The sequence below is a fragment of the Nuphar pumila genome, chromosome 10, assembly GCF_984573655.1.
Source record: "Nuphar pumila chromosome 10, dmNupPumi1.hap1.1, whole genome shotgun sequence".
Taxonomy (NCBI): Eukaryota; Viridiplantae; Streptophyta; class Magnoliopsida; order Nymphaeales; family Nymphaeaceae; genus Nuphar; species Nuphar pumila.
Window position 1 is genome coordinate 33,655,120 of NC_143258.1, and position 22,291 is coordinate 33,677,410.

The following is a 22,291-nucleotide window of genomic DNA, read 5'->3' on the forward strand; positions in this document are numbered from 1 at the left end:
CTCTTTCTCGGACACAATATGTCCAAGAACAGTCTCCTACCCCAACACCCTCCCTTATGATTTATGAAAATGTTCATTCAACCCCTTACTAATCAAAGTTAGAATCAACCAAAAAATTGGCATGTATATTCTCGAATTGAGAGAGAAAGAGAGGAAGAGTCTACCTAGTAAATAGTAAAGTGTTGCATTCAATCAATAATGCATGATGGTGTAGGAAATTAACGAGAGAGGTGAGAGGTGTTGGTTTAATGGAAGAAGGAAGAAGGGTGAGATTGAACAAGGGGGTTGGCTAGCTTGGTGAGACAGAGGTTTGGAGAAGGAGATGGGTAGGCCAGATTGGGTTGGTTAGATGAGAAGAGGTTAGGTATGATTGAGATTGGTTGTTTCACTTATTATTAAATTTGTGTGGCACACATACCATTTCACGCTAGTTGTGTGAAGTGAGGTGATTCTTTTGTCAATTTTTGTTCATTCAGCCTTATCAACAATAGTCCACTTGTTCCCGGACAGATTTCATAAATCTTGATTTTATTTTTTGTTTTTGGACTTATCTGCAAATGACTAAATCATATAGCACAAAAGCCACCCAAGAGAGAGAGAGAGAGAGAGAGAGAGAGAGATGCATCCCTGCTGGATGATGGTGCTGCAAGTGGCACTGGCTGTCCTAGCAGCCGGGATTCACCACACCATGGCTGTTGGGCTCATCAACTACGACCCTCTCAATGTCAGATGCTCCACACAATCAAACTATACGGCCAACAGCACCTACCAAGAGAACCTGAACACTCTGCTCCTATCCCTCACCTCCAACACCTCACTCATCAGGACCATTGCCGGCAAAAATCCTGACAAGGTCTACGGCCTAGTTCTCTGCCGCGGCGATGTCTCCAGCGAAGAATGCTGGAACTGCACATCGATCGCCGCCACCATAATCCAGGGCATCTGTCCCGGCAGCAAATCAGCGATCATATGACGATTGAAATGCGAATTGCACTATTCTAGTGACAATTTTCTTGGCACCATGGACACCATCTTCTTCGCCATGAGCAACGTCAACAACATATCCGATCCCACTGACTTTAACCAGAAGTTGGTGCAGTTTCTGAGGAATCTCTCTTCCGTTGCGGCCAATTTGAGCTCCATGTACGCGAGCGGCCGCACACGGCTCACCGATTTTCAGACCCTGTATGGGATGGTGCAGTGCACAAGGGACCTCTCCGCGGCCGACTGCAGGATTTGCTTGGGCCAGGCAATGGATTATATTTCTGCTTGCTGCAATCAGAGACAAGGGTCGGTGATTGTGAGTGCTACTTGCAGTCTAAGGTATGAAATATATCCATTCCTCTCAGGTTTCCCATCCTCATCAGATGCCCTCCCGCCGCCGGATCCTAATGCAACCAGTGAGTTGCTCTCTCTCTCGCTCTCTCTCTCTCTCTCGCTCTCTCTCTCTCTCTCTTGTGTTTGTGTGAAGTTACGAAGATGACTGATGCACAAAATGGTGGTATTGGGGTGCAACGAAACCCGGTTCATACGCCCTCTAGGATTTCATTGATGCCACTTGTTTTGATCAAATCTGCTCGCAAGATGGAATCAGCATGATCGATTTAATAAGAATCGGCAGTGTTATTTAAAAAAAAAAACATGATTTTTAAAATCGCAAACTTTTTTAATTTTTTAGAATCACCAAAAATCCTCCACACAGGTTGGATTTTAGCAATTCAAATGTTGATCTTCACAAAATGGATGGCCTAGATCACACTTACAAGGTATGGTTTGATGAAAACAACTCGCATCAATGAGATTCCACAGAGGGTATAACGATAAGGATGACTTCGGGGATGATTGAAGTGGCAGCCCACGTGATGTCGGAAGAGAGCGTTTAATGCTTCCTTTTTAAAAAAAGAGAGAGAGACTTCGGGAATCATTTAAACTGAATCGGGTGCATAGGACCACAAAAGTGCTTATCCATCTTAAAGATGAGTAGCTTTAGTGAGGCTAAATTGTTAAGTATAATAGAAAAATGACTCCTGTATTTTTCTAGGTCGTGTGTCCTAGAAGAGTGTGGCTTTTGATATTTCATTAATAAAATATAGTTGAAAGCTCAAAAGACACCCGAATGGCTATGTGGGCACCTTTGGAAGTGAGAAAAAGACAAGAAAATTTTACATAAAATATGAAAAGCTGAGCCCTCCCACCTTGGGTTCAAGTTGGAGAATGTTTTTCGTCCATAAACTTTCTTGTTTTTTCTCTAATTTTCATGTCCATACATACTAAAAGTTATCCACCAAAATCAGTGGAGCAATGGTGGTGAAATCTCTCTCAGCCGTACGATCACATGCTTTTCATATGATAAGATTCAATTTTTATATCAAGTTTTTACCACTATCAAACTTGGTGATAAAGGTATAGAATTATTACCAATATGGCAATAAACCCAATTCCATGAAATATGGCATGCTATTCGGATTGAAGAATAGGTTCATTAGTGACCGACTCTAGTTTATATAAATATTATGTCAAAGTAGGTTTCAAATGCATGTTTTTCATTTTTTTCATGTTCTTGTAAATTTTCTTGGTCTAAATCATCTAATCAATGCAGGTTCGGGTTCAAAGAAAAAAACTAGTGCCGCCATAATTGCTGTCTGGACATTGATTCTTTTACTCTTGGACTCTTGTTAAAAGGAAATCAAAGAAGCAAACTTAAAGGGATAAACAAGCTTAATTAAGAAATTGAGGACATGGAATCATTGATTTTTGACTTGGGCATCATAAGAGATGCCACCGACTTCTCTGAAGAGAACAAGCTTGGGGAGGGTGGGTATGGTCTCTTATAATCTTTAGGGTATTAGGGTTGTTCGGTAATCAAAATCCAAGGGTCATAGCCCCAAAAATGAGTTGTCCCTTGTTATCGTTGCAAAATTTTTGTTATTTTGCAAGTCAAACGGACCTTTTGAAAATAACTCACCTTCGTTTTAAGATGCGGGAAAATTGTGTAGAATGGGACTCGCCTATCGGTACGAGGTTCAACTATTTCAGGCGTCATAATCAAGGGTAATTGAACCAAGGATCAACGTTGTGCTTTCCTTTGTTCAATTGTCTAAAACGTTATTTTATTTCCTAAATGCACAAAGAATCAGGCTTGTGCTATGAACTTTGAAAATTTTTGACAGAAAACATGATGTATGCTTGGAATATTTTAGAAATTCTTAAAAAAATGAGATGCTTTGAAAATCGTGAGTCAGACTTGGAAAACGCTTTGAAGAAAGAAAATTGATTTTGAAAAAGAGAAATACTTGAAAATTTGTGAGCCTCTATTTTTTTATTGAAAACTCTTTGAAAATTGAATGTCTTGAGAAATCGATTTTGAAGAAAAGGCTTATAAAACTGGGTGTGTAGCCCTATGATGCACACTAACCTACATGATGAATGAATATGGTTTTTGTAAAATCTTATTTAAAAGAAAAAGGAAATTCAAAAACTCATTAAGAAATCTTTTTTGTTTCAAAAGTTAATCTTTGTATAAAAGAAGAGGGGTTTTATGTGCCTTATAGAACTCGAACAGGACGAATTCTCCACATATACCTGACTATGGCCACGAATATATTTTGAATATATCTCATTAACTCCTATTAGGTCGGTTTTCAAAAAATATTTAGAAGTACTTTGAATTATGCAATGATTTTCGAAGACAGCCTAAGAGTGTAGGTCGACTATAACTTAAGAGAAAATGATAAATCTGGATGTCTTTCGTATTCTGATTATGGCTACAAATACGACCCCAACCAAGTTTATTAAGCTCCTAAAAGAAGGTGCACGTGTCATTCATGTTGACCATTGTAATATTTGTAATATATGTATGAATGACAAACAATAGCAGTGAATACTGAAATTAAACTATATGCAAATGCAGCTTAAGCTAATCAGGAAGAAAAAATTTATTATTTTTTAATATTGCAATTATAACTTATATTAAATAAATAAATAAATAAATAAGAAAATACAATCTTTTCTGCAAAATTAGCAAACTTGTTAGTGAAAAAATGTAAACTTTTCTGGATTTATCTCACAATATCTAGAAATTGAAGGATATTTTTCAGAAATTAGCCATTTCTTTGCTTCCATGAAATAAAAAATCATAAAGAAAGCTATAAATGGATGCATGATTTGATAAAATATGAGATTGAACTTGTTTTGGAAATTTAAATTGCGAAATTAGGGAAAATAACCAAAATACCCCTTAAAGCAAGACTATAGCCTTGAAATCAAGGTTTTTCGAAATAATTTTTTGAGAATATCTTCAATTTGGGCATTCAAAAATTGGCGAAATTGTTTGAGAAGCTTTTTGACATGATTAAGAATATAAATAAAATTTTGAAATATGAAAATAATGCCCAAAATTAAAAATATAAAATAAAAATGACAATTTTACCCTTATTTTGGTGAAAATTAGGGTTTTGAAAAGACTAATTTTGGAAAATTGAATGAATGAGATGCCAAACAACTTTGAAAAAATCTCAATTTTGGTTTGAAAACTTCTAATAGCCTTAGGAGCATCCAAGAATTGAAAATTTAGGAAAACTTTTCAGGAAAAATAGGAAGTTAGGTTTTGAAGGTGGATTTGGCAAAACTAAGACTGGTTTTTACAAAAATAAAACAGTTAGAAAAACTAGTTGGGGTTTTTCGTCCAAAAGAACTTCTAAAAGAACTCAATTTAAGCCCAAATTGAGTCCTAAGACTCAGAACATGTTTTAGAAACAAATCCTTTTTACAAAATTCAAAAATAATTTGTAAAACTTGAGTTATGATCAAATCATTTGAGTTAAAAAATTTTGAAACAGGAAATAGGGATTAAGAACAGGTTTCTGTATTTCGGGTGTTTGAGGAGGTAAAAAGATTCAATCTTTTTCAATTTTTTGGGAGAAGATGCTTGAAAGATAAAAAAAGACACTCCAATTTACATATTTCAAAAATCAATTTTGGTTAGTGCTGAGTGACTTTAGGAAGTCAGGGTTTCTGTTTTTTAAAATAGGCCTATTACAGAATCTAGATTATGTACCAGTATTGATTTTTTATGAAAACAGGGTATCAAATCGACTCCAAAAATCATAAAATTTGGTGAAAAAATACTAGACAAATAAACAAGGAAAACTTTTTTTATCGATTTGGAAAATCATCTCCCGTTAAGGAGATATGACTCAGACAAGTTGGTCCTGATTCTGCAATCTGCCTGACAATGTAGAAAAACAGGTGCCAACTTCGATTTTTGAAAACAGGGTTACAAAACTAAAAAAAAATGATTTGTTTATTGGAAGTCATATACATATGCATGATTTTATCATAAAAAATTTATATTTAAATAAGGAATATAAATAGGTAAAATAACTTCATCATGAGACGTCCAGAATTCAAGACTGAGAAGCTAAAATACCAAAGCAAAATATGCATTTCAACTATTAACATAAGTACAAATCATACATATATGCATTATAAAAAATTATAGATGAATGCACATTTGGAAACCCCATTCTTATATATAAAATAAACATTATGCCTTATAAAATCCATATGAGAAGTGTTTAGACCCAACCTTGAAGACGAACACAAGCACAATGCTAAGATATAAGAAATCTCTTTTTAGTCCATGTAGAGTGGAGTTCCAATGGCACTGAACCCTACACTTTAGGAGAAAGGGGTGTCATTGCCTCTACAATGCCAAGCTTTAATGGCTATCAAAGAAAAATAATATGGATCGGGAGGGAGAGAAGAGGAGAACGAGAGAGAGCCAAATATTAAAATAGGGAGGGGGATGTTTGACCCCCTACTCCAGAATTGAGTTTTCATAGAGAGAGATTAGGGTTGGACCAAGATGGAGGGTGGAGAGTAAATGTAGGAAGATGGAGAGAGGAGATGGTTCAAACCGACCAACTTTTTCAAGTTTCAAAGAGAGACTTTTCTTCTTTCAACAAAATGGAAAAACAACTTTTTGAAATTCTGCTTTGTGTGATCCATTTATGGACAAATCTTGAGAAGAAGTAAGGCTTCTTGTGATTTCAAAAATCAACTCTATTTTTCCAAATTCTTTTGTTTTTTTTATTTATTATAATTTTTTTTACTTAGTTCACTACACAAAAGTTTACCTCCAAAAAGTAAAAAAACATATTTTTTATTTTTAAATACTTGAAAAATTATACATTACATTAAATTCCAAATTTATTTTATAAATCATATGTAATAATCCACTTAATGCTAATTAAGCATAGTTTCATCTAAATGCTAGTCAATTAGGAATTAAACTCTAATTTAATTATAATTAGTAAATGAATGCTTAATATTGACCAATTAAATGCTAATTAATTGTAGTTAACCAAGCAGTTACTATGCCACTATAATTGACTAAAATTCTCAACTAATATAGATTGAATTTGCTATATAAAAAATTTCTTTATATTGATTAAAATTTCATAAAATTTATGGATCTTATAGATTGGCTGCTCCTTCAAGATCAAACACGAGGTTTTGATCGACTGCATGACAAACCTCATATGAGTCCTTGGCAGCACTTATAACGGGATTTTCTTGTTTGCTAGCTCATGATCTGCAAGGAAAAAGTTCTAAGATGGTAGTAGGTACTTCTTTTATTAAGTGGCACACTTAATGTCGATTTTCTCCTAGATCAAATATTACATGGACTCTGAACTCCACGCAAACTTTCAAGGTGGGAACCTGATATGGATCTGGCATAAGTCTCGTTCTTTAGGGCTTCATGACCATATCTAAGCAAACTTCATTACCTTTATGTTTTGTCTCATCCCTGACCATATGATCTAATTCAAGGTGCTCTTTGTAATGGACCCCAGTAACATTTTTTTGAAAAAACTTTTTTTGCTCCCCTAGAAACAAGTGTATCCACTCGATGACTTTGCACCTTATGATGGATCTACACAAAAGTTGGTGTTGTCACGCTCATGAGAGTATCATAGGAGAGGTTGTGAGGTGATTCCATCTTTGTGCCCTTAATAGTAGTTGATTCTTCGTTCGATAATGTCAACTCACTAACTGATTTCTAAACAAGTTTATTGGTGGGCGAGTTTAGTGTTGCCCATCATGGTGTTCTTAGCAGGCTGGGGTGTCTAGTCTGATTGAACATTCTCTCGATCCATGGTGCATTGTTGTGACATTGGTGATGGCCCTGCTGATAAAGGAATCACCACCGATGGCAAGTTTGTCAACAAAGTATTCAATTGTGTAGAACTGTCATGAAGAGATTGGAGCCTCCAGTAGCAACTATCGTAGATATCGAATCTCTCTATGATTTGGTCATTAAAATCAACTCATATGAGCTTCCCATGTATGATGGCAACCGACTTATACCATCGAAGGTTGCCACATTCACGAGGGGCTACTTCTTCGACAACACGTGCCTTTCGGAGTATATTATTGCAGATAAAGAAGCGCTTGAGTTTAAAGATCTACTATAACACATTCTCACCCTTAAAGGTATAGACTTCAAGGTGAGGTTTCTTACCCATTCTTCAAGTGAACTAATGCAGTGGCTCCTAGGAATGAGTTTGATCAAGTGTCTCTTTTAACACCGTTGAAGTTAGCACCCTGATCAGTGCCATGCTTTCACTTGTGGAGAGAGTCCAACCGATCTCTTTGGACTTCTATGACTCTCTCAATGTGCTCCAAGCAGTTATTTTTTTGGCACTCTCTTGCCTTCATCATCACATCTTGAATTGGGTTCGCTCGGCAATCCCTGGGCATTTTTGCCATGTCAGTGAATCTCTTCAACTTTATCATCACAGAGGGATTGAGATTGCTCTTTGGTATGTTCTTCGCTTTGATACCACTTTGTTAGGTGATTCTCAAGGACCGGTTTGATTGGTATGGAGTTTGGAACAAAAGTTTGTCCTGGGCTTGCAAGAGATAGGTACTCTAGTTTGAACCCAACACAAGTGAGAGATCAAACCTGAGGTTCTTAGCCCTAAGGTTGGGATGAATTTGTTTGAGGTGAGGTTCCTATTGGACATAATGGAGCAGTGGTCTGAGGACAATCATAGTGAAGGTTTTGGGTGATTTTGGGAAAAGCCCTATAGAAATGAGAAAATCGGGTAAGCTAAAAATGACCCTAGAGGATAATCAGAAGAGAGTGATAGGATTAAGATAGACTAGATCAAGGGTTTGTTGGTCACCTAGGGATGTGTTAGGGTTAGAATAGACTGCTATAGGTTAGAAAATTGTAAAATAGGTCATTAGAAGGCTGGAAAGATCGAATAATAAAATCAAGGCCTTTCAGGTTAATCAGATAGATGTGGTTTTGGTTTTAGGGCTATAAGAAACAAACTAATGCAATCTAGGGTCTAGTTATATGTCTAAAAAACTAATATCAGAGGGTTAGGGGACTAAATGCTTGAGTTAGACTATGAAGAGGGAGGTATAGCAGAACCATAGTTGTTGAGGCTTGAAATAGCTTTTTCGGATAATATAGCCTTCTTGAATTTCTGAAAGAAACTAGTGAAGGGCTTGAGCCTTTTGTATAGGCTGAATCCACCACCACACATGTGATGCCAAATGAGATCAGAGGGAGAGATAAGAAGAAGACATTAGAGAAGTAGGGATATCTAAGAGTGAGGAGAGAGAAAATATGGTGTCTAAGGATTGGGATGCCAAAGAGACAGAAGGAAAAAGAGAGGAGGACTACAAGGCTTTATGAGAAAACTCAATGCATTAATCAATTATTCATATGATTTTACGAAACCTCCTTATATAGATGCAGTTTGGGTTGAGTCCTACTTACATAAAAAAACAACTAGATTAGTACTTCTTACCAAATGACTACTCAAAAGAACCCAGCAACTAAAAGACCATCTTATAATTAATTAACTCTAATTAATTTTCTAGAACTAGGAGATGTCCTCTATGATTCTTTAGCATCACAAGCCCCCTAGGTAGACCTTGCTCTTAATTATCATGTCTTGGGGTCTTGACAAGTGTTCAACTTCTGTTTTTTATTGAGACTCTGGATCTTTGACTTGTCAATCATTAGGCAAGTCATGTCAGTTGTCACGTCTTTATCCTGAGACACACACTATGTTGGTTGACCCCATTAACCTTTGAAGGATCTGGATTCTAGGCACGAGATCTTTACTATCTTCTAAAATTCAGGCTGTAATCATTTTGTTCCATTATAACGGGCCAAAATCACTTGGTTTTATTGTCATAACAAAAAGAAGAAATAAACCACCAGCTGCAAACTCTATCTGTGTACTTAGAGGCATACACTTTTTGGTATACAAGTTTAAAACCTTTAGAGCATTAATTGCTCCATTTGAATTTTGCGTGGCATCTGTTTAGCACACTTGAAACCTAGCTCTTATAGGGAGAGAGGCAAAATCTTAAACTGCTTGATCAAGTGTGATCGAAATGCCCCAAGGGGGGTTGGGATAGTCGGGTGGGGCCTTTGCTGCTAGACAGACCATCAAGGTTCAATTTTCATGGGCGTTACCTCTTTGTGCAAGTCAATGCATAGCATAAACCTTGGAGGCAGGGGTCCTAGCCTTGGAGTTTTATGCAACCGGCACAATGACTATAGGTATGGCAGGCTAATACTGTGTGACTAGGTCTTTGTGTTGGGTGCGATTTCTTCGGGTTATAAATTAAAAAAATGTGTGATTGAAACCCTAGTGACTACAATTAGGACCTCAATTGATATATATATATAATTTCATCTTCTTGTTGCAGCAATTTTGTGACCTAGTATCTATTATTTTATAATCTAAAGTTGCTCATTCTGACTACCATAAATATTAGTAATGCCTTTACCTAACACTCACAAGAACATCAATTTTTCTCTCTTTTTTAAAAAAGAACTTCATTTGACAATATGATGATGGTTAACTTTCAATGCAGGGCATAAGTTGAATTCTGTAACAATTGTTATTATCATCACCTCTGCAACGTGTGGACTTCTCTCTATAGCTTGTGCCATATTTGTGTTCCTCAAGAGGCGAAGACATATAGGTATCCAATGTTATTTGTATATTTGTAGCTTACTTTAACTTGTTCTATCTTGCTTCAGTTCTTAATGTCAATTTTATTCTCTTACTAAAAAGTAAGAGTGTTCCTATCTATAATCTTATTTATATGACAGAGAAGAGAAGATATAATGATGAGATCTCCCTATTTGATATCGGTAGCCCCAGTAAGCAAGAGGAAAGCCAGCAGCTACCACAAATCAGCCTACAGACCATCCAAGATGCAACAAATAAATTCAGTGAGGAGAATAAGCTGGGACAAGGTGGATATGGACCTGTTTACAAGGTACATAAACGCATTACCCATGGCTTTTTCATTTTCTTTTTTTCCTTTTTTTTGAGAGAGGTTTTTTCGAATTTAACTCATGAAGCGGTATATAATGAGGCGGTACTTCAATCAGGGAAGGCTTCCTAATGGACAAGAGATTGCAGTGAAAAGGCTTTCACAAAGATCTGGGCAAGGATTAAAAGAGTTTAAGAATGAAGTCAACTTGATTGCAAAGCTTCAACACAAAAACTTAGTCAGGCTCCTGGGTTGCTGCATGGATAGGGCAGAGAAGCTGCTCATATATGAATATATGCCAAACAAAAGCCTTAATTTCTTTCTTTATGGTTGTATCTCTTGCTCTCATGCTCATACACATGCATTCATGCACATACACACAGGTTATTAAACAATTTTATTGAAATGATGTTTAGATCCAAAGAAGCGTACGCTGCTGGATTGGGGGAAACAATTCAATATCATCATGGGGATTGCCAGGGGCATGCTTTATCTCCATCAAGATTCTCGACTCAACATCATCCATAGGGATCTCAAAGCAGGGAACGTCTTGTTGGATGATCAGTTGAATCCAAAAATATCTGACTTTGGAATGGCAAGGATTTTTATTGAAAAACAGGGTCAAGCAAATACCAATGTTATTGTGGGAACATAGTAAGTATAAGATTAATTACTTTGTGCAATTTATGTCTTGATTACTTGAAGTTTTGGATTAAGATGCCATTATCATCTGTCTAAACAAATTCTCTAAATCCAATATCATTTATTGCATGGATTCTCTGTAAAATCTGACGTATATAGCTTTGGTGTTCTACTATTGGAGATTGTTAGTGGCCAATTGAACAGGGGATTTCATATGTCCGAACAATCTCACAACCTTGTTGGACATGTAAGTTTACCACTACCAAGGACTCTCTCTCTCTCTCTCTCTCTTTGATTTGTTTGGGTGATTTTTATACTAAAAGTCAACTGATGGCTTTTCACACCTAAGAGAGAAGATTATGTATAAAATCAAAAGCATTGTATAATGTTTTGAAGCCTTTTTACATGCTATTGTGTGAAGCAAGCACAGGGCTGTGTTATTATATAGACTGGAGCTTATTACTGAGTCTGGGAACAAAATTCTCTTCGTCAAGGTTGACATACCTATCTTGAGTCAGCATTTTAGGCAAAAGCACCATACTGCTGACCTAGGGCTTGTTTGCAATCCCTTGTGAGTCTTGGATCCTATGACTGTATATGACAATCATAATACTTTCTTAGGGTTGGTGAAACATGAAAAGGTACAATGCTTGTCAGTTGTGATTGTTCTTTCTTGTTTTTGTCTTGAATCTTGTGAAAGTTAGTCTTGTGACCAACAATCACAACTTACACTTTTTCAAGCTTTTACTTTCTCACCTGTGACCAAAGCAAACATGCACCTAGTCTCTCACCAGGATGGGCTATCTAATGCAATGGGGTTATTTCCATTCAAGGTTATGATCCTCATAGTGAACTATTGGTTGTACGTTGGTTACACTCAGGCAACATTGTTCAGGTAAATGACACAAAGTTTGTTGTAGCACTACATAAGTAGGAATCCCGCTTCCCAAACCCCCCGGAAGATAGACAAATAAGACCCACCCCATAGAAAAGCCCTGCCTAGATTGAGGACCCCCTTCTCAACCTGGATATACATTCTATTTACACCTAGTTAAGATTTCAATGAACATTGTTAAGCATGAATCACATATATATATTAAGCAGATTTTGGATTAGGATAGACTTGTTGTAGAGAAAAAACGGGCTTTCTCCCAAGTGCAAAATCAATGGAAGCAATATATATATGACAAAGGAAATAAAAGAAGCACACAAGATTTACGTCGTTTCCTTAAACAGAGGTACATCCACTATGACTGATAGGTCAGCATCTTTCAAACAAAGTTTACAAAGTGGCCAAAAGGCATAAGCCTTACAAACATACAATGGTGTAGAGAAATAACAAGAGGAAAGACCTCACCAAAGAACAAAGAACAAATGTTCTAAAGAACCAGCCTCATAAAGCTATCCCGAAAGAAGTGAAGAAGCACTTCTTGCTTTGCTCAAACCACACCCTCTACACCCGCACTCTGCCTATCTTCTTTGCTCACCTTGACCTCCTTAAATAGAAAACGAGACTCTCGTTAATGTGGAAGTCGAAACAACATCCACAAGCCGCTATGCATCTGAATCGACTTTCACAAATCACTATACTGCTGAAGCACAAATCGCTATGTAGCTGAAGCACCATCCACAAATTGTCATCCTCAAATTGTTGTACAACTGAATTTCCATTCAGCTGAGAGGACATCTACAAATCGCTATCCAGCGAATACAGAAATCGTCCTCGAGACAATAAAAGGTTGTACTTGAGAATTCCTCTATAATAATGAATATGCGCAGTTCCAATGAGATCAATTATCGAACGATCTATTTCCAAGATAGATGGGTCCCACAAAGGAGAGAAACCCAACAATTCTCCACCTTTCCGACTTGTGTGGAGGCTTTGACCATTCCTGCCAAGAGTCAACACTTCGCATGCTTGTCCTTAGACAATGTCTTAGTCAACATATCTGATGTATTATCATCAGTGTGAACTTTCTCAAGTTGTAACAGTTTATCATTCAAGACATCTCGAATCCAATGGTCTCTAACATCAATATGTTTTGATCTTGAATGAAATGAGGAATTCTTGCTCAAGTGAATTGCACTCTGACTGTCACAATGAAGGGCATACCTTTCTTGTTTTAATTTCAACTTTTGTAAGAAATTCTTCAACCATAATAATTTCTTACTTGCTTCTATGATGACGATGGACTCAACTTTTATGGTGGAGAGAACTACACATTTTTGTAATTTCGATTACCATTGAACTGCTCCCCCTACAAAAGTAATCAAATACCCAGAAGTAAATTTCCTACTATTGACATCACCAGCCATATCAGAATTTGTGAACCCGTCAAGATTAGGCTCACATTTTCAAAAACACAAACTCATCTTTGAAGATCCTTGAAGTTACCTTAAAATTCATTTCATTATTGCCTAGTGTTCTTTCCTTGAATTTGACAGAAATTGACTAACAACTCCAACAACATGAGCAATATCTAATCGAGTACAGACCATGGCATACATCAAAGAACCAACTGCTGAAGCATAAGGCATTTTTTGCATCTCATTTTCTTCTTCATCACTTGTAGGACATTGACTTGAGCTAAGTTTGAAATGGCCTGTAAGTGGACAATTAACAGGCTTTGCTTTATCCATATTGAATCTTTCAAGAACCTTTTTAATGTAATTCTCTTATAATAACCAGATCAACCCATATGATCTATCACGAACAATTTTTATCCCAAGAATCTGCCTGGCTGAACCTAAGTCTTTCATGGCAAAGACCTTATTCAGCTCTAACTTCAACTTGTTAATCTTGCTTGTGTCTTGGCCCACAATTAGCATATCATCAACATAAAGCAAGAGAATAGTAAAATTACCATATGAAAATTTCTTCACAAACACACAATAGTCTGTGGTGGTTCTTGAATACCCATGCTCAGTCATGAAAGAATCAAATTTTTTGTACCATTGTCTCGGTGCTTGTTTCAATCCATACAAGCTCTTCTTCAGTTTGCAAATTAATTGCTCCTTACCTTTGTTAATGAAGCCCTCAGGTTGCTCCATATAAATTTCTTCTTCTAAGTCACCATGCAAAAATGCAGTCTTCACATCAAGCTGATCAATTTCTAAGTTCATACTTGCAACTATATGAGGACATCTTCACAACTGGTGAGAAGATCTCATCAAAATCAACTCCTTTCTTCTGACCAAAACCTTTTACAACAAGTCGTGCCTTGAATCTAAGTTGAGAGTTGTTTCCATCATTCTTTTGCCTTAAGATCCAATTGTTTTTCAAAACCTTCTTTCCTTTAGGTGGCTCTATCAGATCATAGGTGTGATTCTCATGCAATGACTTCATTTCCTCTTTCATTACCTTAAACCACTCAGTTTTGTTTTCATACTCTAAAACTTCTTCATAAGTTTTTGGCTTACCTCAATTTGTTATCATCACATACTCGTTTGATGAGTATTTTCTAGATGGTTGTTTCTCTCTGGTAGATCTCCTTAACGGAGTCTGAGGAAGTGGCTCATGGGGTGTCTGTTCTCCCTCAATTTCTGGCTCAGCATTTTCTTCCTCTACATCATTATAAGATGTTTGCATCTCCTCAATGAAATCATGAACAACAGGTGAATCAAGAGGATCTAAGTCAACAAGATCACCAGTTCTAGACTCAGGTGTCACAATCTTGTTAATGTCTTCAATAGTCTAATCTTCCAATAAAACAACATCTCGGCTTCTGACAACTTTTTTATCAATTGGATCATACAATCTATAGCCAAATTCTTCGTAGCCATAGCCAAGTAATATGCATTGCTTTGCTTTTGGATCAAGTTTGGACCTCTCTTCATTTGAAATATGAATAAAGACTATGTAGCCGAATACTCTCAAGTGATCATAGAAAGCTTTCTTCCCTATCCAAACTTTCTCTAGAACATCTCCATTCAATGGAATAGAAGGGGACAAATTGATAAGATCAAAAGGATCTTGGCAATTTAGAATGTGACAGTAAACATCTAACTCTCTCAAGAATGGTGTGATTCATTCTCTCTGCAACCCCATTCTGTTGAGGTATCATTTTTATTGTCTTTTCATGCTTGATGCCATGGTTGGTGCAATATTGATCAAATGACCCAATGTATTCACCACCATTATCCGAGCAAACACATTTCAACGGTCTACCAGTTTTTCTTTCAATCATGGTTTGAAAGTACTTAAATACATCTATAACTTGGTCTTTAGTTCTCAGTGTATAAGCTCAAACTTTTCTAGAGTGATCATCAATGAAAGTAACAAAATATAGTGCACCACCAAGTGTCTTAACCTTTAAAGGACCACATACATCAGAATGTACCAAATCTAGAACATGAGATTTTCTAGATGCAAAGTTTCTATGAAATGATACTTTATTTTATTTACCATGAAAACAATGAACACATATTTTCAAAGATATACCTTTTGTTTCCACTAGAAGCTCTTTCTTGAACAAGACTTGCAGTCCTTTCTCGCTCATATGCTCGAGCCTTCTATGCCATAAATCGGTGGATGAGTCATTCTCCACAGCATTCACAATACTCTTGCAAATCTTTGCTTGCATAGTGTAGAGAGAACAAGTCTTCTTTTCTCTTGCTAACACCAGAGAACCTTTGGTTAGCTTCCACCTTCCATCACTGAAATTGTTGTTGTAGCCTTCATCATCCAACTTTTCAGTAGAGATTAAATTTAGTCGTATATATGATACATGCCTCACATATTTAAGCAATAATTTGCAACCAATATTCGTTTTCAAGCAAATGTCACCTATACCGATAATTTTTTATATATCTTCATTTCCCATTCGAACATTCCCGAAATCACCTTGCGATTAAAAAATAAAGAAATCAGCTTGCGAGGTAACATGAAATGAAGCTCCAGAATCAATTACCCAATCAGTCTCTTGACCGATCAAATTGATGTTAGTACCATCACGGACAATCATGAGCTCACCATTTGTGACTGCAGTCGTACCAATTTTCTTTTCTTGTGATTTTCTCTCTTTGTTCTGCTCTTTGAACTTGAGCTTTCTGCACTCCTGTTTCATGTGTCGTTTCTTGTGGCATTAATAGCACTCGACGTCTTTCTTTGAACTCGAGTTTGATCGACCTTTTGATTTTTCATGGTTGTACGGAGCCCTGCTCTTACTCCTACCTCTCCTTCGATTTTCCATCACAAGTGCCTCGGAGTAAGAAGGACCTGATGGTTTTCTTCAAGTCACTTCATTCAACAGATTGTTGGTAACTTGGCTCATTGTTACCATTCCATCAAGTGTGGAGTTACTAACTATGACCACCAAAGTTTTCCAGCTTTTAGGAAGAGAACTAGGAAGCAACAAAGCTTGCAACTCATCATCAAAGGTAATTTTCATGGTGGCCAACTAATTTACAATGCTTTTAATCTCATTTAAATGTTTTGCAATAGAGGAGCCCTCTTTATATTTGAGATTCACAAGCTTTCGAAATAAGAAAGTTTTATTTACTGTTGTCTTTCTATTATAAAGACTCTCCAGTTTGGTCCAAAGACTATGCGCTAAATTTTCTATGGATACGTGATAAAAACGCTATCATCAATCCATTGCTGAATGAAACTGACAGCTTTTCGATCTAGCTTTTTTCACTCGTCATCTTTCATCTCTTTTGGTTTGTTGTTATCACCCTCTATGGGTCCATCCAAATCTTTACAAACCAAGAGATATTCCATTTTAGTTTTTCAGGTCATCCAATTTGAGCCATTCATGCTAATCATATGCCCAACGTTGCTTTTCATGATTTCACACAAAATATAACGAATTGAAACTAGATGAATCAAGCTCTGATACCAGATGTAGAGAAAAAACGGGATTTCTCCCAAGTGCAAAATCAATGGAAGCAATATATATATGACAAAGAAAATAAAAGAAGCACACAAGATTTACGTGGTTCTCTTAAACTGAGGTATGTCCACGGCGACCGATTGGTCAGCACCTTCCACTATCTTTCAAACAAAGTTTACAAAGTGGCCAAAAGGCATAAGCCTTACAAACACACAATGGTATAGAGAAATAACAAGATGAAAGATCTCACCAAAGAACAAAAAATAAATGTTCTGAAGAACCAACCTCACGAAGTTGTCTCGAAAGAAGTGGAGAAACACTTCTTGCTTTGCTCGAACAACACCCTCTACACCCGCACTCTCTATGTGCTCTGCCTATCTTCTCTGCTCACCTTGACCTCCTTAAATAGAGAACGAGACTCGCATTAATGTGGAAGTCGAAACGACATCCACAAGCCGCTATGCATCTGAATTGACTTTCACAAATCGATATACCGTTGAAGCACAAATCGCTATGCAGCTGAAGCACCATCCACAAATCGTCATCCTCAAATTGCTGTACAATTGAATCGCCATTCAGCTTAGAGGACATCTACAAATCGCTATCCAGCAAATACAGAAATTGTCCTCGTGACAATCAAAAGCCATGCTTGGGAATTCTTCCGCAATAATAAATATACGTGGTTCCAATGAGCATACCATAAATGATCAGTTATCGAACGATCTATTTCTAAGATAGATGGGTCCCACAAAGGAGGGAAACCCAACACTTGTATCAGCTTCCCCTAAGTATGCTAAGTAGATTTTCTCAAAATATCCATCATAAACAGCAGTGATGATTCATGCGGCATGAGGCAAAACCTGCACATACATTGAAAATTCATCTTTTTCCTTCAGGCCATGCACACCTCTCAAGTGTCCATCATATGATTTTGCAGAACTTTGTCCCCTCTTTTCAAATGCAGGACAAGTCTGGCGTGGGGTCCCTTTGTCCCACAGCTCCAGTGAGGCTTGTCCCAAGAATCAAATGCGCTCTTGAGGAAATCACGAAATTAATACTTTAACATATTTCTCATCACACGGGCATTTCACTTAGAATGTGCTTTTTTTGTTGACACAACACGACAGTGAACATGCCATGACACTTATTCAACCTTTGATGGGTGCCTTCAACATCATGTATCTATCTTTATTTTTGTATTTATAATATTCCTTTTTATGTTACAGTTACTTTACAAGGTGCCATTAATTACATGCGTTTCAATTTTTAACTTCGATTTTTGTTGAATTTTTTATTGATCACAGTGGCTTAAAATGGTCCTTCGAGCTGCATTGTACTGGATCAAAAATTTTGAATGTACATAATTAAACATAACACAAACACACACGCACACACCCCTTCAACTTGGATGCTTAATTTTGTCTTGGTTCCAGTTTTATTTTTAAATCAAATTACCTCAGCTTCAACTTGCATCTTGGTCGCTGCGTGCTGAACTTTATACACTAAACAAGAATCTCTGTTTATCTTAAAATGAAATTGACCAACAGGCGTGGAGTTTGTGGTGTCGAGGGGAAGGTATGGACTTTATGGATCCAATGCTTGGGGACTCTGCTCTGACAGGTGAAGTGCTAAAATGCATCCACATCGGTTTGCTATGCCTTGAAGATGATGCTGCACAAAGACCAACGATGCCATTCGTCATTCACATGCTTGGAAGCGAGTCTTTGCCACTCCAGGTACCCACAGAGCCCACATTCTCTACTCGAGCTATGACCAAGTCCAACCAACCGTCAACAAGTGGCAGCAATATTTCTGCCAATATGGTTACCAATACTGAAATTTTTCCAAGGTAAACTGTGCCCTCCTTGGGAAACAAATATTGCCTATTCAATCAGACCTTTTAGCAAATACATTTGGCACGGAAACTATTCAGATACTCTTACCCAAACCACCGCCTTGCAGATTGGAACAAGTTTATTTTTTGTTGTTTTGTCGTTTGTTGTGGTGGTGACTATATATTGACGCATCAAAATTGTCTTGGTGATTATGGTATATGAAAGCATGTATATCTTCTGTCAATTAATTTTTACCAAGATACAGTACTTGAGATCGATGAATAAGCTCGAACAATGGATACTTTGAATCTAGCTGCTGCAATTTTAAATTAGCAAACGATGCAATGATTTGAGTAAAGTTCATTTGCTTGTTGAAATGGGATGTCTTTATTTGGTGTTCGAACTTTTGCAGTACATCTTGGGACAACTTGCTTGTGGTTGCATTGTAAAAGATCAAGATCATTCAAAACCCTGAATTCTGACAAATTAAGTAATTGTTTCCTGCACATCCAAAAATCCTGGTAACACGGAAACGCCAACTAATTTGGATGTGCATTAACCATGTTGTAGCCCCACACAAACAATGAAATTACTGGTGGATTTTTGAAGAAAGAAGCCCCAAATTACTCATGTTTGTAAATTTGACCATGTATGGTCTCAAGCAGGTTCCGTGGGCCTGGTATCAACACCTCAGTTTCTACTTGGTTTCTCATGATTTTATTATCTCTAAATCAGATGCTTTACTTTTTATTTTTGAGCAGAGTCGTCTTATTATTTATGTTTTAGTCTATGTGGATGATATAGTCATCACAGGCAACTCCTCGACCAAAATCTCTTGTCTTATTTCCCGTTTTGGTGTGGCCTTTTCTATCAAGGATCTCGAGTGACTGAGTTATTTTCTTGACATCGAGTTGTTCTATTGTCTTGCGGGCATGACTCTCTCTCAACGGCTATATACTCTAACTTTACATCAGCGGGCTCGTATGGCTGATGCCAAACTCGTTTTTATCCCTATGAGCTCATCCTCTAGGCTTTTCAAAGACAACTCACCATTTTTTCAGAATCCTACACTCTATTGCAACATTATTGGTGATCTGCAATATCTCTCTCTTATTTGTCTCGACATCTCCTTTGCGGTCAACAAAGTATGTCAGTATATGCATCAACCGACTAATGCTCATTGGACGGTTGTCAAAAGAATCGTGGTACTTAAAGGAGACTTTGCATCATGGCCTACTCCTTCAATCTTTTCCCTCTCTTCGGCTCAGTGCCTATTCAGATGCGGATTGGACTTGTTGTCCAGATGATCATATGTCCACTGCAAGCTTTATTGTTTTTCTTGGAAACAATGTGATCTCCTGGTTGTCCTACAAGCAGAAGACCATAGCTCATTCCACTACCGAGGCCGAATATAAATCCCTAGCATGTGTCCTCTCAAATCTACTTTGGTTACATTCTCTCTTACATGAACTCGGGTTTCCTCCTCATGCTCCACCTATGGTGTGGTGTGACCAAGTTCATTTTATTTCATCTCATGACCAACTAGAGGATGAACTCAATAAACTATTGTTGTTAAAGCAATTCATCAATCTTCATCACAAGTTCAATGTGCGGGCTCCCCTATTGAACTTGCGAGGGTGTGATAAGCCAAGTGTTACCAATCCTCAACGGATAATGACATATGAAGATTCTCGAGGATGACATTGTAATTTTTACTCCTTTAGCTACCATCTCAACTCACTCATTACTTTTTTGTTATTCTTTCATATTAAAGGTCAGGGAACACTGGATAAATAGATCTCTCTTGCCAACCATATTAAAGAGCAAGGCTTTTCTATTTTTGTTGACCATAGCATGGAAGAAGCTCGGGTTATAGTCCCTTTCTTTAAGCCATTTACATCATGACTTTTGCTTCCATATTTCTTCTTTCATTTCCATTTGGTGTAAAAGTTGGAGCTCATCTCTCAACTGTAACTCCTTCCTTATGGAGTCTTCATCTCTTATATCAGCTACATTTCCCTATTTTCTTCCCCAATTGTTTTGATTCTAGAAGGAATATGACTGATATTTTCTCCGGCCCACTTCTTGAGGTCCATTTTTATTGCCTCTAACTTGGATATCAATTTGTATATTGGGTTGCCAACCACCCTCCTTTCCCAGTTTGACTTTACTATTTCGCATCTTGTTTTATAGGTTCAAAATTTTAAAAATTTGAAGGGTGATGCTAATTGTGTTTTAATTGAGCTGCTTAAAAGCAGTTCGTTATGATCAAATATGGATTGGGGCAAGATTCTTACCGTGGTATTGGGAAATATGTTGATCGAGCATTCACTCACCAAGGCTCTATCTAACTGGCTACGTCAAAACTAGCTACCCTATTAGCCATTTTGCTTTGTAAATAAGGGTGCAGAGTGCCCAGCCTCTGTTATACCACACTGGTCAATCATCTCATTAAATCAAGGCCACAAAAACTTGGTGTGCTTTTTGTTAAGAGTATTTTTAAAACATTATTTTAGCGTTGAAATTGTTTTGGAAAATCGCCAACCAAGTAATAATACTGATTTTTCCACGTAAGTGGTGAGTCAGATTGATCCACAGGGAACAGGATATACTCAAATTAAAACCAAAATTGAACTTTATTGATATTGAACTTGTTTAAATACACCCAAATATTACAATTAAATCAAAATTGAACAAGAACGAAAAAGAAACGCCCAATGACTTAAGCCCCTGAATGCAAGGGCATTTTCATCATTTCACTGATGCGACAATCGACCACTGGGACGAATTGCTCTTACTGCAACTTAATGTCACCTACACGACACGAAGGCAAAGTTAGTAAAAATACGTAAACACTTGAAACAACTATGATTACGTTAATTTCTTAAAGTAATTATTAAACTAAGTTATACGTAAAATGAAGACTAATCAGAGTTAATTCGTTAAACTAAATCTACTAACGCTAAGATTAACTCTGCAATAATGCTAGAATTCAAATAAAGCACTTAAACATGAAATTAGAAAAATTATGAAAAATAGAAAATGATTATTTTACCCCCGCACTACGCGAAGCCCTAATTTCTGATAAGTGGTCGTAAAATGAATCATAGATGGCCTAAACAGAGTCTGGTTGGAGTGATTTCTATTGTGCTGAGTTCCTGACAGAATCAGGAATTCAGCGGAGCTTACGGATCCCAAAAATGAATCCAGGAACTTCAGGTATAGGCATCACAAAATCAGCAAGAAACACGCAATAAGCCTATCTAGAAAATTAAATGATGCTAAGGGCAAAACTATGCGAAAATAAATCCTAAAATGCTAATTATCCAATTAAAACACATGTATACTAGTTCTAAATCTAATTATACTGATAACCTATAGAGAGTATGAGTTTAACAATGGATCCTAGGCTCACAAATCGACAAACCCGGCTAGATACGTGGTTCTAGTCGGTTTTGACGTAGGAGTTAAGAAATGTTGCGATGTAAGTCTAAAATGCAAATAAACCCTAATCTAACATAACTACGCCATTTAGCATCCTAAATACTAACTAATTAAAATCAAACATGGACTAAAAACAGAAATCTAATCACTATGTCAATTTTTAGAAAATACCCTCAATCAACTAAAGGGATTCTAGTCGACTTGAGGGGTTTAAACAAA

At 36.9% G+C, this 22,291-nt stretch overlaps 2 protein-coding genes across 5 annotated transcripts; both read left to right on the forward strand.

Annotated features, from left to right (window-relative positions):
- Positions 1-637: 637 nt before the first annotated feature.
- LOC149826626 (cysteine-rich receptor-like protein kinase 6) lies at positions 638-973 on the forward strand. Its single transcript, XM_090018348.1, has one exon. The coding sequence runs from the start codon at positions 638-640 to the stop codon at positions 971-973; it is 336 nt and encodes a 111-aa protein (XP_089874474.1).
- LOC149826627 (cysteine-rich receptor-like protein kinase 25) lies at positions 885-18,981 on the forward strand. 4 transcript variants are annotated; one of them, XR_016434780.1, is made up of 7 exons: positions 885-1,400; positions 9,910-10,020; positions 10,151-10,320; positions 10,406-10,646; positions 10,734-10,971; positions 11,141-11,206; positions 18,341-18,395. XR_016434780.1 is itself a non-coding variant. In XM_090018914.1 (7 exons), the coding sequence occupies exons 1-7, from the start codon at positions 1,022-1,024 to the stop codon at positions 18,644-18,646; spliced, it is 1,503 nt and encodes a 500-aa protein (XP_089875040.1). In that variant the 5' UTR covers positions 885-1,021; the 3' UTR covers positions 18,647-18,981. The 4 variants fall into 4 exon arrangements, 3 of the variants coding, with proteins under 3 accessions (XP_089875040.1, XP_089875041.1, XP_089875042.1); XM_090018914.1 differs by having other exon boundaries at positions 11,149-11,206; positions 18,341-18,981; XM_090018915.1 differs by having other exon boundaries at positions 10,436-10,646; positions 11,149-11,206; positions 18,341-18,981.
- Positions 18,982-22,291: the final 3,310 nt, after the last annotated feature.

What these genes read in the sequence shown, in the direction of transcription:
- LOC149826626 (XM_090018348.1), top strand. Translation starts at nt 638, where the DNA reads ATGGTGCTGCAAGTGGCACTGGCTGTCCTAGCAGCCGGGATTCACCAC.
- LOC149826627 (XM_090018914.1), top strand. Translation starts at nt 1,022, where the DNA reads ATGGACACCATCTTCTTCGCCATGAGCAACGTCAACAACATATCCGAT. An exon ending in CCTTAATTTCTTTCTTTATG is followed by an intron (nt 10,647 to 10,733) that starts GTTGTATCTCTT and finishes AATGATGTTTAG; the next exon opens with ATCCAAAGAAGCGTACGCTG. An exon ending in AATGTTATTGTGGGAACATA is followed by an intron (nt 10,972 to 11,148) that starts GTAAGTATAAGA and finishes GGAGATTGTTAG; the next exon opens with TGGCCAATTGAACAGGGGAT.